This window comes from Tripterygium wilfordii, chromosome 21 (assembly GCF_013401445.1).
Source record: "Tripterygium wilfordii isolate XIE 37 chromosome 21, ASM1340144v1, whole genome shotgun sequence".
Lineage (NCBI taxonomy): Eukaryota > Viridiplantae > Streptophyta > Magnoliopsida > Celastrales > Celastraceae > Tripterygium > Tripterygium wilfordii.
This window is the reverse complement of record NC_052252.1, coordinates 18,086,622-18,102,643: the sequence shown is the minus strand read 5'-3', so window position 1 is coordinate 18,102,643 and position 16,022 is coordinate 18,086,622. Positions and strand designations below refer to the sequence as shown.

The 16,022-nt window shown below is 38.0% G+C and overlaps 5 protein-coding genes across 5 annotated transcripts; 1 reads left to right on the top strand and 4 right to left on the bottom strand.

Moving 5' to 3' along the window:
* Positions 1-2,562: 2,562 nt before the first annotated feature.
* Positions 2,563-4,050, bottom strand: LOC119988849. The gene has a single exon (XM_038834054.1). The coding sequence runs from the start codon at positions 3,967-3,969 to the stop codon at positions 2,599-2,601; it is 1,371 nt and encodes a 456-aa protein (XP_038689982.1). The 5' UTR covers positions 3,970-4,050; the 3' UTR covers positions 2,563-2,598.
* Positions 4,051-4,421: 371 nt separating this feature from the next.
* LOC119989896 (psbP-like protein 1, chloroplastic) lies at positions 4,422-7,701 on the top strand. Its single transcript, XM_038835656.1, has 7 exons — positions 4,422-4,484; positions 4,603-4,702; positions 5,822-5,902; positions 6,110-6,192; positions 6,843-6,965; positions 7,125-7,196; positions 7,461-7,701. The coding sequence occupies exons 1-7, from the start codon at positions 4,422-4,424 to the stop codon at positions 7,608-7,610; spliced, it is 672 nt and encodes a 223-aa protein (XP_038691584.1). The 3' UTR covers positions 7,611-7,701.
* Positions 7,702-8,833: 1,132 nt separating this feature from the next.
* On the bottom strand, positions 8,834-10,273 carry LOC119989732. Its single transcript, XM_038835411.1, has one exon. It carries the CDS (start codon positions 9,721-9,723, stop codon positions 9,073-9,075), a length of 651 nt encoding a protein of 216 aa, XP_038691339.1. The 5' UTR covers positions 9,724-10,273; the 3' UTR covers positions 8,834-9,072.
* Positions 10,274-10,945: 672 nt separating this feature from the next.
* Positions 10,946-12,026, bottom strand: LOC119989749. Its single transcript, XM_038835434.1, has 2 exons — positions 11,401-12,026; positions 10,946-11,316 (listed from the first exon to the last, which is right to left on the bottom strand). The coding sequence occupies exons 1-2, from the start codon at positions 12,001-12,003 to the stop codon at positions 11,245-11,247; spliced, it is 675 nt and encodes a 224-aa protein (XP_038691362.1). The 5' UTR covers positions 12,004-12,026; the 3' UTR covers positions 10,946-11,244.
* Positions 12,027-13,961: 1,935 nt separating this feature from the next.
* Positions 13,962-15,124, bottom strand: LOC119989564. The gene is made up of 2 exons (XM_038835171.1): positions 14,428-15,124; positions 13,962-14,328 (listed from the first exon to the last, which is right to left on the bottom strand). Exons 1-2 carry the CDS (start codon positions 15,046-15,048, stop codon positions 14,212-14,214), a joined length of 738 nt encoding a protein of 245 aa, XP_038691099.1. The 5' UTR covers positions 15,049-15,124; the 3' UTR covers positions 13,962-14,211.
* Between the last annotated feature and the right edge of the window lie 898 nt (positions 15,125-16,022).

The following is a 16,022-nucleotide window of genomic DNA, read 5'->3' as shown; positions in this document are numbered from 1 at the left end:
TAAAGCCCATGCCACCTTCAGACTTCGGTGTACACATTTTAGTCCAAGAAAGCCAACACTGAAATTGCTTTTTAGAACCATTCCCCCACCATACTTGCCTCATCAATTTATCAATGTCATGACATAAGCTTTTAGGAAACTTGAACAATTGCATGGCATAGGTAGGTATAGCTTGCAATACTGCCTTTACAAATACCTCCTTCCCTGCTTGTGAAAGATTACGATGGGACCAACTTGTGATCTTCTTCCGAATCTTCTCCAATAAATAACTAAAAGCACTACGCCGCGATCTCCCAACAATGGCAGGTAATCCCAAATACTGATCGTAACGAAAAGCCTCTGCTGCACCAATTAGAGAGATCAAACTACTTCGCAAAGGCATAGAAGTAAATCGGCTAAAATAAATACTCGTCTTGGTATAATTGATAAGTTGACCTGAGACTTTACCATAATTATCCAAGATAGAGAATATACACTTCCAGTCGTCTTCACTAGCACGACAAAAAAGCATACTATCATCAGCAAACAATAGATGGGATACCCGCACCCGACCTCTTCCAAACGGAATTCCCCTGAAAAAATTCCTATCATGGGCAGCCTGTAAATTCTTGCTAAGTGCCTCAGTACAAATAACAAAGAGCAGTGGTGAAATTGGATCTCCTTGTCGAATCCCCCTAGAGGGATAGATAACATCCGTAGAAGAATCATTCACCATCACTCTATAGGAGACTGTAGAGATACATTGCTTAATCCAATTTTGCCATTGTGATGAGAAACCCATACGTGACATCACTTCCAAAAGAAAATTCCATTCTACCCTATCATAGGCTTTACTCATATCTAACTTCACTGCCATATAATTTGTTCTGCTCCGAGCTAACGTACTCATAGAATGCAGTGCCTCATAAGCCACAATCACATTGTCTGTTATTAATCTCCCTTTAATAAAAGCTGATTGATTCCCTTGAATAATCTTTTGTAGAATAGAGCCTAATCTGGTAGACAAAATTTTCGAGATTATTTTGTAGGACACATTACACAAACTGATTGGACGGTAATCTGTGACGCTGGCAGCCCCAACCTTTTTAGGAATTAAAATAATAGAAGTACTATTCATTTCTGAATCCATACAACTATTTTCTAGAAAATGATTCACTGCCTCAAAAACATCATCACCCACAGTACTCCAGTGTTGCGTATAGAATCCTGCAGAAAATCCGTCAGGCCCAGGAGCTTTACTTGCACTAATACTTTGCACAGCCTTCCAAACCTCCGCTCGAGACACCTTACGGCACAACAATTCATTCATGTCAGGAGTAACCACAGAAGAAATACAATCTAGAAAGGCATAATCAGTCGGTACCGTCCCTGAAGTAAAAAGAACGAAAAAATACTCATGAAAAGCAGATCCAATAGCAGCCTCGGATTCCCTGAGATTACCACCGTCATCCACAACCTGATTAATAAGATTGAATCTTCTTCGTTGCTTCATACTTCTGTGGAAAAAACTTGTATTTTGATCTCCTTCTTTTAGCCAATGCTGCTTACTTTGGTGCTTCAACACTTTTTCTTCTTCATCACGTAAACAATTCGCCTCATGTCGAACTAAGGCAATCTCGTCTTGATTAGCATGTGTCTCTACCGCTACTAATTCACCCAATTTCGCATTCAGACTCTTCAATTTAGCCCCCTTTTCCTGCCTATCCTTTACCACCCAAATCTGGAGCTCCGGCCCACAACCATGCAAGTTACTACGAAGATGGGATAAAGCATTCTGAGAAGAATTGGTCACTGATTTTTTAACCCAATGCTGCCGCACTAGGTTCTGGCAAACCAATGAACCACCCCACCTTGGTTCATATTTAAACTTCCTCTTAAATCTTTGCTTCAGGAAAAAACTAGGATTCCAACCAATATAAACACAGCTGTGATCAGACGAGGTTGTGTTAATATTTTGGACCATATACCGATCCCACCTATCAAGCCACTCTTGATTCGCCAAGGCTCTATCCAACCTTTCTTTGATAAATAGCGAAGGATTTCTCCTCCGATTACTCCACGTAAACTTATTCCCCTTAAAACCCAAATCTTGGAGCTCACAATCCATAATAACATTGTTAAAATCTTGAATCTGAGTATCATTACGAACACTTCCACCAACTTTTTCAGATAAACTCATTATAGCATTAAAGTCACCAATACACAACCATGGGCTAGATGATGAGTTTTTGAGGGAGCGAAGTAAGTCCCATGAATATCTTCTCTGACTAGCCTCAGGATGGCCATAAAAAAGAGTCAAATGCCAAGGTTCACCCCTATTATCATCAATTAAGACATGTATGTGACGTGAGGAATAAGAAACAACTGAAACTCCAACATCCTCTTTCCACAGCAACATCAAGCCACCACTCAAGCCTACTGCATCCACTGCCAAACCATGTTTAAAATGCAACTCATTTCTAACTGAATCAATTCTTGAAGAATGTACCTTGGTTTCAATTAAGAAACACAAATCGGGGGACTTTGATTTAACCAAATGGCTAAGTTCCTGAATTGTAGCTAGGTTCCCAAGCCCTCTACAATTCCAAGCTAACAAACTCATTGATCATGGCGGGGCTGCTCAACAGCCTCCGCCTCATTAATTTTTTGTTTCTTGTTTGCAACAACTTCATCCACCACCAACCGCTTACCCGAACCTTTCATTCCAAGCATATTATCCTCGGCTCCCTCCATTTCAGAATCTGTCTCTAGCAACCTCCTTGCCCGACGCTTCCAATTGGTCTTTTTTCCTTTTTGCACAAGTGGAGATGTGGTAGATGGTACATCACTATCAACTTGACTCTCACCACCGACACTTGTATTAGGAGTAGCATTTAACTTCAAATTAATATTGATTGGTGGGTCCATCTCCGTTGATACAATATCACCAGTAATAACTTTGACATTATCACCCACATAAATAGGAGAATTACTTTCCATAACGTCTTCTACCCTCTCCTTAATTACCGGGAGACCCACCACTTCAATTACCGGATTAATCGCATTAATAGGGGGGTCAGCTTGAGCAGTTGACGCAGCATCCTCATCAGAATCCTTTTCACACGGGATACTCGGCTGAATATTTGGCGTACCTTTCCTACAATCTTCATCCATCATCGGATTTTTCTGACTACCGGAAGATGATTTTTTCCGACGAGAAAAATCACTGTTAATATCAGGCTGACGCTTTTGATTCATCTGAGCCCGCATCCAACTTCCATATTCCATATCAACCTCCGTTGCATGAAGGCGGCTAGATGTGATGTGGCTACAACCCCCTTTCCCATGGCCAATACAACCACACTTAAAGCAGAATTTTGGAAGATACTCGTACGAAAACCCTACAGTGATGGTGCGATCTGGGATTGTAATCTTCTTACCTCTGGGGAGCGGCTTGAATAAAGATAACCGAACCCGAATACGTAGAAAGGGACCCCATCCCAAACCATCCTTCTGTGTATCAACCTCCACACACTCACCAATCGAATTGCCAATAATATGCCCTACTTTCTCTGACATGGCTGCCAGTGGAAGATTATGTACCTGTACCCAAAACAACTCCGTATCGAAAGGAATCTCCTTAAGAGGAACTTTACTTTGCATCTCTTGCAATACCAGTAAATGTTGATCAAAAAGCCATGGACGTCCTTCCATAATCCTCTTCTTATCCTTTTCATTCTCAAAACTGATGGCAAATAGATTTTTACCAAGAGTTTTAAAGATTGGATGAACCTTCAACTTCCAGATCTCCTTCAATGTATTCGACAACACTTCCTTTGAAATACTTCTCTCGTAATGCAACCTTCCCAGAAGACTAAGAGAGCCTTGAACTGATGTTTGGTCTAGATCCTCCACTCCCAAGTTAATATCCAATTCTTCAACACCAGTAAGAGTCAACTTATCCCACTTCTCTGCAAGATCCTCCATCATCAAAGCCCACAGATTGGAACTTTAAACGTATGACAAATCACACAAAAAGACTCGCACCGCTTTACCTCCCCGTTGAGAGTAGAGACTTTAAAGTTTTTAAAATATACAAGATTGAACATGCTCAAGCGGTCTAACGAGATTCACTAGAGTTGGATTGTTGAAGGGAGAAGGAGGAGGAGGATATTATAAATATAAACTAAAAAATATCTTAAATCATATGATCAAATTACCCTTAAACTATACTTTTTTACAATTTTAAAATTGTCCATAACCTTTTTACAATTAAGTTGTAAAGTGCTCTTACTCCAAAGCATACGCCCTCCCACAGACCCACTTCGGAGGCTACCAAGAAAGCACCCTCCGATTAACGGATAAGCCGCGCCAGCAAACTCGAAAGATAAGGTTTCGTGAAGCTGTTGCCCAAACAGTCTTTAGGCCATCGAGATTCGAGCATGGCGTCCCTTCAGAGCTCGCCTTCAATTCACCGTACATTGTTCCTCAATTCTTCTCCTCAGGTTCTAATTCCTCTGTATTTCTGTTTTTGTTTGTGTAGTCTCTCTATACATTTAGCACATTAATCTCTATGCCTATGTGTTGGTTCTTGTTTGCGAAGTAATCTATTTAATGGTTCAGTTAGGTTTGCGTACGCACGGCACGTTCCCTTGCTGTAGACAAGGCATTCCCTATCTCATTCGGGCTAAGCAGACTGCAGCTCCAGCTTCTCATTTTCATGGTGAATTTTTTGCTTTCGATTGCTTGATCGGTTTTACCATTAATTATGTTTATATCAATGTTTTCTGTTTGATTTTGAAATTTAGCAAATAAAGTATTTCAGGTGATTCCATCGATGGCAGTTTGTTTATGAAGTTTATGTTCACCATTCATTTCTTTTAATTGCGAAGGTGTTTATGTTTGGAATTCGGATTACACTATGGAGATGCTTGAATATGTTAAAATGTGTCGTAGTTAAGGGAAATTGGATACTGCTAGTAATTATCATACTGGAGTCTGGAGTACTCTTCCGCTGTTTTTTATGAGAGGTATTATGCTCCATGATGTCCTGCAGGGTGCAATACAGTAAAATTTGGTAGATTGGCAGTACAAAGCTATCAGTAAGATACTGAGACATCATCATGGCATTGAATGTGGTGGAAATAATTGTGGTAAAGAAACCCGTAGAAGTGTAATGTTTTCATTGCAGAAAAATCTTTTATCAATGGGAGCAAGAAAGACAATGGCCTCCATGTTCTTTAGAATATGCTTCTTTCAAGCAGTAGAGTACTACTCATTAGGAATTATCAACTCTTGATATGAGTAATTCAGTTATACTATTCAATATTCATTGCCCGATTTAGACAATATTGAGTTCTGGATTTTTTTTTCTTACTTGATTCTTCAAAGGTTATGAAGCCAAAGTTTTGGGAGGCCTCATTGTGAAAAGTTTTTGTCTTCTTAGGATTAGTCCTCGATGGCCACAACATTTTAAGTCTCGAAAACATTTTGCTGTTCTCACCTTGCTTCATGTAGGCAGTTGCAACTTTCACTTCAGGGTCAAATTTCCATCCAACTTTTGTTGTGATTACAATTACTTAAGGCTGAAAATCAACTCAATTTTTTGGCATTTTGGATTCGCTGAGTTTTCTCAGACGTTCAGAGCCTCCTTATCACGGGATTCACTTGCAAACACTTAAAAATCCTTTTTCTTACATCACTCGAAAGAACACACGACATATGCAGTTTTCTTTGTGATCATCTTTTGTTGATAAGATGATTGTCGTATGTCTGCAGCAATAATTGGGTAATCAATAGTTCACTTTTGTTTTAGCTTCTGATTCTCCTTTTCCCTTCGCAGATAGATCTGGAAGACGCCAATTTATTACTGTTGGGGTCATTGTCCCATTGTTTTCTTTGGTTAATCATACTTCTTCATCATGTAAGTATCCTCATTTACAAATTTGCCAATAAATAACCCTTTCCTTTTAGTAACCTTCTGATCTAATTAGGCTTTTATGTCTCGTAATTATGTGAACAATTAGCATTATAAGTGTCCTCCTGCCTGCAAGTTATGCTGCTCATTGTTCCTTAAATAATGGTTGTTGATATAATGATATCCTAAGAGGACACCCTTGATATGGTTCAGTTGCTGCAGAAACCAAAAAGGGATTTCTACCAGTCAACAAAAACAAGGACGGATACTCTTTTCTCTATCCTTTTGGGTGGCGGGTATCATATGCAAATACTTTGATCCCTGTACTCTGTTTGCGTGATGTTAGTGGGCCATGCAATCAAGGTAGTTAAAATCGCGATTTTGATCGTAAAATCGTACGATTTTACGATCATACCTATAGAAACCTAGTTAAATAGCAGTGGAATCGTAAGGGTTGTAAAATCACACAAAATCACATAAAATCGCGAGTAAAATCATTAAAATCGGTAAAATCGCGAGTAAAATCGTTAAAATCTGTTGCAATTGTTTGTATTTCTTTTTTCCTTTTTTTAATTTTAATGTAGTTTTAGATACATATTTGGGTGTAAAAGGAGTGTAAAAGGACCCTGTCGGACCAAAATAAAACAAAAATATGGTTCAGAAATATATCCAATAAATTTTATGTTATTTTTGGAACATTATTGAGAATTATTCTTAATGTTACAAGGTATGTAAAATCTTACGATTTTACGATTCGAGTTTACGATTCCGATTTTACACCCCTTCTCCGATTCCGATTCGATTTTACGATTTAACTACCTTGCATGCAATACTTAAATCTGTTGTTATATAGGCAAATCCTTTTTTTTTAGCAAGAAAAAAATAAAAAATCATAGATTGGCATCTTTTTAGTGTTTTTTTAATTATTTTATTTGCATATGGCCAGGAAGTGATTATCGAAGGTGAAGATAAGGTCTATAAAGATGTCATTGAGCCATTAGAAAGTGTCAGCATAAATTTTGTCTCAACAAATAAAGAGGACATTAGAGACTTTGGGCCTCCACAACAGGTGTGAATACATTATGCTTTTGAAGATACAGAGAAATAAAGAAATAAAATATGTATTAAATTTACTATTTGTTGGGTACTTTAATGATGTAATCAGCGATCGCTGTGTGTGCCTTAGCTGAGAGTGGGACTAATAATACTCCTTTTCCACCAAGCGCAGGTTGCTGGAACTTTCATTAAAACGTTTTTGGCGCCTTCTTCCCAGAAAACAAAACTAATTGAGGCGTCAGAGGTTTGAGTCATTAATCTCTTCTTCAGCAAAACATGGTATACGTTGTGAAGTTAAATTCATTAAGGAAGCAGGATGTCTTCTCCTTGCAAATAGTTATATATATAGTTTGCATACATTATTGGTTGTTTTTCCAAAGGAGTTTGGAAAGTTAGCTATGAAACTGTTGTAGGTCATAATTTTCTTCGAACATTTTCCATTTTTAGTTGTTGTTATTTCTACCTGATTACTGGATGCCAATCGACTGTCTTTGCTCGTATGCTACAGCATGATGTTGATGGAACTGCTTATTACACATTTGAGTTCATTGCTCAGGCTCCAAATTATACTCGTCATGCCCTTAGTACAATCTGCATCGGCAATGGTATGAAACATATCTATGCTCAATGGGTCAATTTTTTCACATCAAATGCATGAACATTGTGAGCACTCTTTTTCTGCTGAATGCTGATTGGATCTTGAGAAAAGAAATTATTTCGAAATATTATGCACAGGAACTAAACGATATTTTTTCTTACAATTTTGGACTTTTGGTACTAATGTATATTTTTATTCTAAATAAAAAAGATTATTCGTTTACATTTGTTCTAAAATAGATAAGTCTCAACTCAAGCACAGAATAAAACCCATTTAAAACAAAATACAAATGCAGCAGATAAAAAAGTAAACGAGTGCATCTCTTGAATCTACTACATCCAATATTATTATAACACTGCCCTCAGTTTATTTTGCATCTCGCTTTTCATTTTAATAAACATTCAATGTAAACTGTCCCAACACACACTCTCGTTTTCCTCAGTTTCTTGCATAATTGGGTTTTGGGAAATTAGATATCCTGATTGTGATATCAAGTTGCAATGGCGGTGGCGGTTGTTGCAGCAGTGTACATGAGAGTTTTTCTTCGGGATTAGATCATGGAGGATGATATTTATCCAAAAAAATATACAAAGTTTAATTCAATTTAACTGTATTGAGAAATAATAAAAAGGTGTAAAAAGCGAACGGGTTTTAATTACTATGTTGAACAAGTTCAATGTCAAGAAAGTGTGTGTTCTTGAAGAAAAAGTGATCAACTTGACAATTGATGATGGAATTTAGTAATTTGCTTTAGTTTGCTGATAGATGATTGTTGTCTATTGTGAGCCTTATGAACAAGAAATATATTGATTGATTTCTTGGGGTTTGAAATTTTTTTTATTTTGCTTTAGTTTGCTGTTTGGTAATTACCATTTTCTTTGGTGTAGGCAATTTTTCTTTGTGAGGGGTGCTGATTTGTTCTGCAAGAGGTCTCAACTCTCAACCTCTGGATTTTGCAGTTGTCAGGTTCGGATTATGAAATTCTTATTATTTTCGGCTAAATAAAACAGAGTTCTTTGCATCTTTTGACATTTCTTGTTACAGTTGCTGCAAATTATCATTTGGATATGATTTCAATTCCGAAAAAATTATATTAGTTATCGAATGATTCATGATGTTGAAAAGATTTGATAAACACACATCCAGGCATGGGGAGTAATTTCATTAACAAAGAACTTCATTCGTTTATGGGAAAACATGAGGAAGACACAAGGAGGAAGGAGAGACGGCCCAAATTAGCAATCAAAAAGTCCCAAACACACACACAGCCCCATAAAGAAACCTTCATGCAGGTACAGACCCAACTATCATACTCCCAATTACCTTACTTCAGACAGAATTCTAAAACTTATTTAACCCAAGTCGTTAGTTACTCTGTCCCCTTCTTAGTCAAGCAAGGAAAGCATCAGTAAGCACATTCTTGGTCAACAAAGAAGCCTTCAACAATTTCAAACCCTGTCAATAAGTCAAATTAATTAATTCCAAAATATACTAAAAATTCAATTCATGCACTTTATCCAGTTTAAAGCTTGCTAGACCGATAATATACCTCATCCATAGACAGATTGACCTCCTTTTCTTCAAGAGCACCCAAATCCTTGACATTGAACTTGTTGAGGAGAGTAACACTAGAAATCGTAGACATTGGCTTCACTGCTAGATCATCCATTATCATGTATGTCACCACCCCTTTCACATACCCACCCTCAGTAGACGATGATGCACCCTTATTTGGTTTCTTAACATAGGTGGCCTGGAAGTTCATGAGGTGCTGGCATTGAGGACAGACAACATTTGGATCATTTGACACATAAACGCGACAGTTACTGTAGCTGTTACCATTGCACCTATAGAAAGGATTATCTGTTGATGACACGACATCGGGCAACAGGAGAGGCATGTTTGTAGCTGGGTTAGCAATTTTTGGCATCAGTAGAGTGTCCTTGCTTTGGTTGGGCTGCATATATGCATCATTCAAATCCTCTATGCTCTGGTATAGATTTCCAAGTGTACCCACCATTCCTTTTTCCTTGAGGAGTCTGGTTACAGTACCAACAGGCAAAGAGAGAATGCTGAACAGAAAATCAACAACATCTTTGCCAGCTTCGGCAAACAGGACTTTGTGGTCTTTGGTGTCTATCAGAAGTTTCAAGCTTAAGTTAGCAGATGCCATAGGCTCTATGGCAATGAAGTTTGATTGACATGAACTGTAACCAACTGGTTTATATAGAGTTGGGCTCCTGACTCTTCATTTTCTTTGGTTTATAGAAACTCTGCCACTACTCCACTTAACTTTACTTACTTTTCAAGTCGTCTTCTTTTCAGTATTTTTCATTTCCAAGGTATAGTACAGAGGAAGGCACTTATCATGCCACCACAAGAGGAGCTCTTGGGAAGTGCTTTGGATGGCAGCTCACTGCCCAAGACTAGTTATACAAAAGAGAGCAGTCTATTGCTGGCTGGGTGTGGGCAGCAGACCAATCAAATTCCTAGTTTTTGTATCTCTTGAATTACTTAAAAAATAAGCTGAAGACTTGGTCCATCCTCATGAATTGTTGGCTTCAATAGCCTCAATATCAATTTGCCTCGAATGGCAACCACATTGAGACAAGATTAAGGCATGAGAAGCCGAGGTGTTGTATGTCTCAAATTCAAAATTAGGGTTCAAACTTACAGTATTCCTTTGCCTCTTCTTTTTTTTGAACTCTACAAGCTTGATTCATGTACCAGATGACTTTAAAAGTCATCATGCTAGCTAGTTAAGGATGGAACTACCAATATAATTGCATAATCAACTCATCAGCACAATATTGAGGAATTGGGCCTCCCACCTGTACGATATTAAAACACATTAATTCATATAAAGCACTTCATGATTTCTTATCCTGGTGATGTGAGAGATGGATTAATAGCCAACTGATTTTATCAAATCCAAGAAGATATAGATAGCACAATGCACACATGGATCTCAAGCATCCTTTGAGAAGCTTATTACGGGCCTATCTACTGGTGACTTATGTTTTGGTCTACACATCTTGGGCCCATCATAGTTATATTAGAAAGTTATTTTGTATTGAAATTTTGCAGTCTTTCATCTCCACCATCTTCTTATCGCATTCACATGCCCTTCTCTTCTCATCTGATCTTGTTCTTCTTTCTCACTCACATGCACAATAAGCAATTATTACAACTACAGTACTGTGTGCCAAAGACTTGTAATTGAATGAAGAAGAAAGTGGTGAATGTGGGTGGAAGGATGAGGAGGAAAGTGGGTATTTTAACGAAAGCAAGGATCAAAAGAGTGGCCTTTATTCTCTTTTTTGGATCTGATGAGATTAATATCAACCAAAGAATATATATATAGCACAACACACACATGAAACTCAATTTTGAAGTAAGTCGAATAAAAGGATCTCCAGCAAAGAGATTTTTCCTTAACAAGGTGAGATTTTTTATCTAGGCAGTACAAAGACAGCTTATATATACCAAATTACTTGCACCATAATATTAACATCCCAGGGTGAAACATATAAGCTTCCAAGAAAGTACAATACTTCATGAGGTCCGGTCAAGACCACAGTATCAACACATACTTCCTACTACAGACCTCAAATAAGCTCTAACACTTGCAACTACACTGTAAAATGAGACACAAACGATCCAGTCAACTAGTCCCTTTCTCCCTTGATCTCCTTCAATTCTCTCGGAGGAAAACATCGGTTAGTACAGTCTTGGACATAAAAGAAGCCTTCAACATCTTCATAGCCTTTCAAAAAAAAAGAAAAAAAAAATCAGTATTAATGCGCTTAATCCAACCTGTAAATCAGTATTAATGCGCTTACTAATATACCTCGTTCGCAGAAATCTCTAGCTTCTTTTGTTCAAGAGCACCAACATCCTTGACATTGAACTTGTCCAGCAAATCAGTAATAATTGAAAGGCTAGACGTAGGCTTCACCACAAGATCATCCATTATCATATAAGTCACAATTCCCTTCACATAACCCCCCTCACCATACCTACTTTGCAGAGGAAGAGAGGTAGCCTCTGTGTACATGGTATCGTTGCATTGAGGACAACGGACGCTTTCGTCGTCTGACACATGTAAAGGACACCTGTAACATGTTTTAAGGGCAGCTGAAGAATTGGGGAACAAGAGGGGGGCAATGTTTGCAGTAGAGATTGCAAGTTTAGGCTTCAACAGAATGCCCTTGCTTTTGTCGGTCACGAAATACGTATCGTTCAATTCATCAACACTCTGGTGTAGATTTCCAAGTGAACCGATCAGGCATTGTGTTTTGAGAAGTCTAAAGACAGTAGCAACCGGCATAGATAGAATGTTGAATAGAAAATCAACAACATCTTTCCCGGCTTCTGCAAACAGGACCTTGTCCTTTTTGGTGTCTATGAAAAGCTTCAAGCTCAAAGCACTTGCAGATGATGCACTGGCCATTTGTGTCAATATTGTAGTGTATTTGACGTGGTTTGAGATCAAATTTCATGGTATTTATAAAAAAAAATCAAGAATCATTTGGATCGTTAGATTGTCACAAATTGATCTCAGCCCTTCATTTTAACTTCCAGAACAAGTTCTTGTATTTAACGACAGCAATGATCAAAAGAGTGGGCTCTCTTTCTTTCTTTTTCTTTCCATTCTTTTTTGATGTACTAGAAAGCAAGAATCATTTGGATCATTAGACTGTCACAAATTGATCTCAGCCCTTCATTTTAACTTCCTGAACAAGTTCTTGTAAATGTCATAAAAAAAAAACCCACCACCTGTAAATGGGACTAGTGGGGGCTGACTAGGGCTAGGGGTCTTCTACTTTTGGAGTTTTGGCTTTAGGGTTCAATTCTCACGACCACTTAATATATTTGGAGTCATTCCCTTCAATTAAGGTCTTGTAATTGTCTGGTGCATATGGACAAGCGCTCATGTATACTAGATTTATTATTAATAACATAATCAAATGTGATCTTGTCTTAGATAGGTTCATAGTTATCAATCCAAAAAATGGATTTATGCAATATGGTGTTGGCTGACCCGGCTTGGTTTACGGGATCTTCCCCGAATCCCTATAAATGCATAAACAACAATGAAGAACTTGCATAGGAAGTACTTGCGATTGTGACTGTTATCAGTTATCACTACAATAAAGAAGAACTTGTCAAGGAAGTTACAATGAAGGGCTGAGATCAATTGGTGCCAAAGTAACGATCCTGCTTTCTATTACATCGATAAAAAAAGCAAAAATGCTAAAGAGCTCAACACCTTGGTAGCCCAAGCCATCCCAAATCTATGTGAATAACACCCGGAACATTAGTAGATGATCTATTGCAGCATCGAGGACAACGGCGATGGGGATGTCTGACACATGTGATTAACACCCGGAACATTTGTGAAGGGAAGTTAAAGAATTGGGGAACAAGAGAGATGCAATGTTTGCAGTAGAGACAGCATGTATGGGCGTTAGCAGAGTGTCCTTGCTAACGTTAGAGACCAAATACCTACCATTCAATTCATCTACGCTCTGGTGTACATTTTCAAGTGAACCTACCATGCATTGTGTTTCGAGAAGTCTAATGACAGTACCAACAGGCATAGATAGAATGGTGAACAGGAAAAAAAAAATCAACAACATCTTTCCCCGCTTCTGCAAACAGGACATTGTTCTTCTTGGTGTCTATGAAAAGCTTCAAGCTCAAACCTTTAGTAGACTCCATGGCCATTTGTATCAATGCAGTGTATTTCACATGGATTGTGATCAAATAAATCGGATGGTATTTATAAAGCCTGTCTCCCGACTCTTCATTGTCTCAGGTCTACACATTTCTCACCAAACCCTTGAAATTCTGCAATTCTTCGCTCCTCTTAACTTTAATTGCTTCTCAAACCTTGGAAGTTGTTTCAATATTTTTCATATTTGATTCTTACGAGGACGTGGGTGCTCTTCAAAATCAATTGGCTATAGTCTAGTTGGTTCTCTCCGGACTTAGGGCATACAAAATCTCTCCGGAGGTCGGAAGTTCGATTCTAAGTTGGCGTCGCTATTAAGTGGTTTGCGCTGAGACTTTGCCCAACTAACCTGTGGAGGGGTTTTGCGCGTGTCTAGCCCAACTCGAATTTAGATTTAGTGGACTATACAAAAACACTCCTGTTGAGTGTTCTCGATTTAGAAGAAAAAGTGCTCTTGAAAAAAAAAGTAATTAAATTGACAATTGATGCAGTAATTATGTAACTCTTCCTTTATTTTCTTTGGTTGGTGTTCTGTTTCAGTCTTTATTTTTAATGAATCCCTTATGACGCTCATCACTTTCACTTTCACTTTCACTTTCACTTTCACTTTCACTTTCAGTCCATTGGTTGTGCATCATTAAAAAAAATATAAAAGTAATTGTAACAACTAGACATCCAGGAATGGAGAGATTTTTTCTTTAACAACAAACTTTACTAATTAACAGAAACATGAGAAAGGCAGCAGCAGAAATAAAGTCTAAGATAGACAATCAAACACAGTCGCATAAGCAAACACACAACACCAAACAAATATCTTCATGGAGGTACATACAGACCCAACTATCGTACTTGAAGTAGTTAACTAATAGGTATGCAAAATGAGATGCCCAACTCACTTAAAACCCCTTCTGTCCAAGAAAAACATCAGTCAGCGCAGTCCAAGTCAGCCAAGGAGTATTCAACTTCAGACTCCTTCTGTCCAAGAAAAACATCAGTAAGCGCAGTCTTGGTCAGCAAAGAAGCCTTCAACAACTTCAGACCCTGTCAATAACCAATTCAAATGATTCCAACTATCAATTCAATTCATTTACTGTAGTCAAAATTAGCGAGAAAGAAGAAAAAGAACAACAACAATGATACCTCATCCATAGACAGATTGACCTCCTTTTCTTCCAGAGCACCTACATCCTTGACATTGAACTTGTTGAGGATAGTAACACTGGAAATCGTAGACATTGGCTTCACTGCTAGATCATCCATTATCATGTATGTCACCACCCCTTTCACATACCCACCTTCAGCAGACGATGATCCCTTATTGGGTTTGTCGACATAGGTCGCCTCTGTGTCCATGAGGTACTTGCATTGAGGACAGACAGCAGTTGGATCACCAGACACATACATACGACAGTTGCTGTAGCTGTTGCGATTGCACCTGTAAAGATTATTCGCCTTAGTTGATTGAAGATTGGGCAACAAGAGAGGCAGGTCTGTGGCAGAGTTGGCAACTTTGGGCATCAACAGAGTGTCCTTGCTCTGGTCTGGCTGCAGATACGTATCATTCAAATCCTCTATGCTTTGATATAGATTTCCAAGTGTACCCACCATTCCTTGTTTCTTGAGGAGTCTGATTACAGTCCCAACAGGCAAGGAGAGAATGCTGCAGAGAAAATCAACCACATCTTTGCCTCCTTCGGCAAACAGGACTTTGCTGGTTTTGCTGTCTATCAGAAGTTTCAAGCTCAAGTTGGAAGATGCCATGGTTACTATTCTGTGTGAAATACTTTTAATTGAATGAACAAGAAAGTGGTGAATGTGTGTGGAAGGATGAAGAGGAGAGTGGGTATTTAACGAGAGCAAGGATCAAAGGAGAGGGCTTTTTTCTTTTTATTTCTTTTCATTCTTTATTTTATTTCTTTTTTAGAGTTGAGATTAATATCAAAAGTTACGTTGATGTTCTAAAAAGCAAGAATCATTTGGATCATTAGATTGGCACAAATTGATCTCAGCCCTTGATCTAAACTTCCTGCTCAAGTTGATGTAAATAACTCCGAAGGGAAATAATTTGATGACTATGATTCTAAGGAAAAGAAAAAAAATAATAATTGCGATACATAACAGCAACTCCAAAGAAAGGTGATAAAACACTAATTTACATCTCAAATAATGCAATAAAATAGAGTTAAAATTAATTGATTCCAATAGAAGATACTAAAATGGGGTATTAAAAGTTGTTCTATGCCAAAATCATTTATATAAAAGTCCAATTATTTATCTCTATCCTTAAATAATTTTCACTCCATTTATAAAAACCATCTTGTTCTTTTCAAAAAGGACTAAATTTAGCACCTCACCGCCATAAATACTATTTAACACCTCATTTAACATCCATCGAGTTGCTCTAAAAACCATATAAATTTTGGTTGAGATTGTGAAGTTAACTGTGATAACTTCTTGCAAACGCGGGAGATCGAAGGTTCAACTCCCAAGCCTAACAATTTCGGAGTTATTTCGTTGCATGGGCCAAAGACCCATGAGAGCCTTTGTGGAGTACTCTTTTGTGGGTTTCGGTCTCGTTCTATTGTTATGAATTTCGATTCAGTCTTACCTGTTATCAACGTGTGAAGCGAGCTGGATTGACGGTCCGAATTTAAAACTACAAATCAATTGTTCAATGGATGTATTGGGCTGGAGAATTCTCAATTTTTTTAAAAGAAGTGTTAGCTCTCTAAAGG

Bases quoted from the DNA above. Each gene is read 5' to 3' on its own strand.
- LOC119989564 (XM_038835171.1), bottom strand. From the start codon at position 15,048: ATGGCATCTTCCAACTTGAGCTTGAAACTTCTGATAGACAGCAAAACC. The intron at 14,329-14,427 runs GTATCATTGTTG...GGTTATTGACAG, and splicing joins TCAATCTGTCTATGGATGAG to GGTCTGAAGTTGTTGAAGGC.
- LOC119989749 (XM_038835434.1), bottom strand. From the start codon at position 12,003: ATGGCCAGTGCATCATCTGCAAGTGCTTTGAGCTTGAAGCTTTTCATA. The intron at 11,317-11,400 runs GTATATTAGTAA...TTTTTTTGAAAG, and splicing joins TAGAGATTTCTGCGAACGAG to GCTATGAAGATGTTGAAGGC.
- LOC119989732 (XM_038835411.1), bottom strand. From the start codon at position 9,723: ATGGCATCTGCTAACTTAAGCTTGAAACTTCTGATAGACACCAAAGAC.
- LOC119988849 (XM_038834054.1), bottom strand. From the start codon at position 3,969: ATGATGGAGGATCTTGCAGAGAAGTGGGATAAGTTGACTCTTACTGGT.
- LOC119989896 (XM_038835656.1), top strand. From the start codon at position 4,422: ATGGCGTCCCTTCAGAGCTCGCCTTCAATTCACCGTACATTGTTCCTC. The intron at 5,903-6,109 runs GTAAGTATCCTC...GATATGGTTCAG, and splicing joins TAATCATACTTCTTCATCAT to TTGCTGCAGAAACCAAAAAG. The intron at 7,197-7,460 runs GTTTGAGTCATT...CGTATGCTACAG, and splicing joins AACTAATTGAGGCGTCAGAG to CATGATGTTGATGGAACTGC.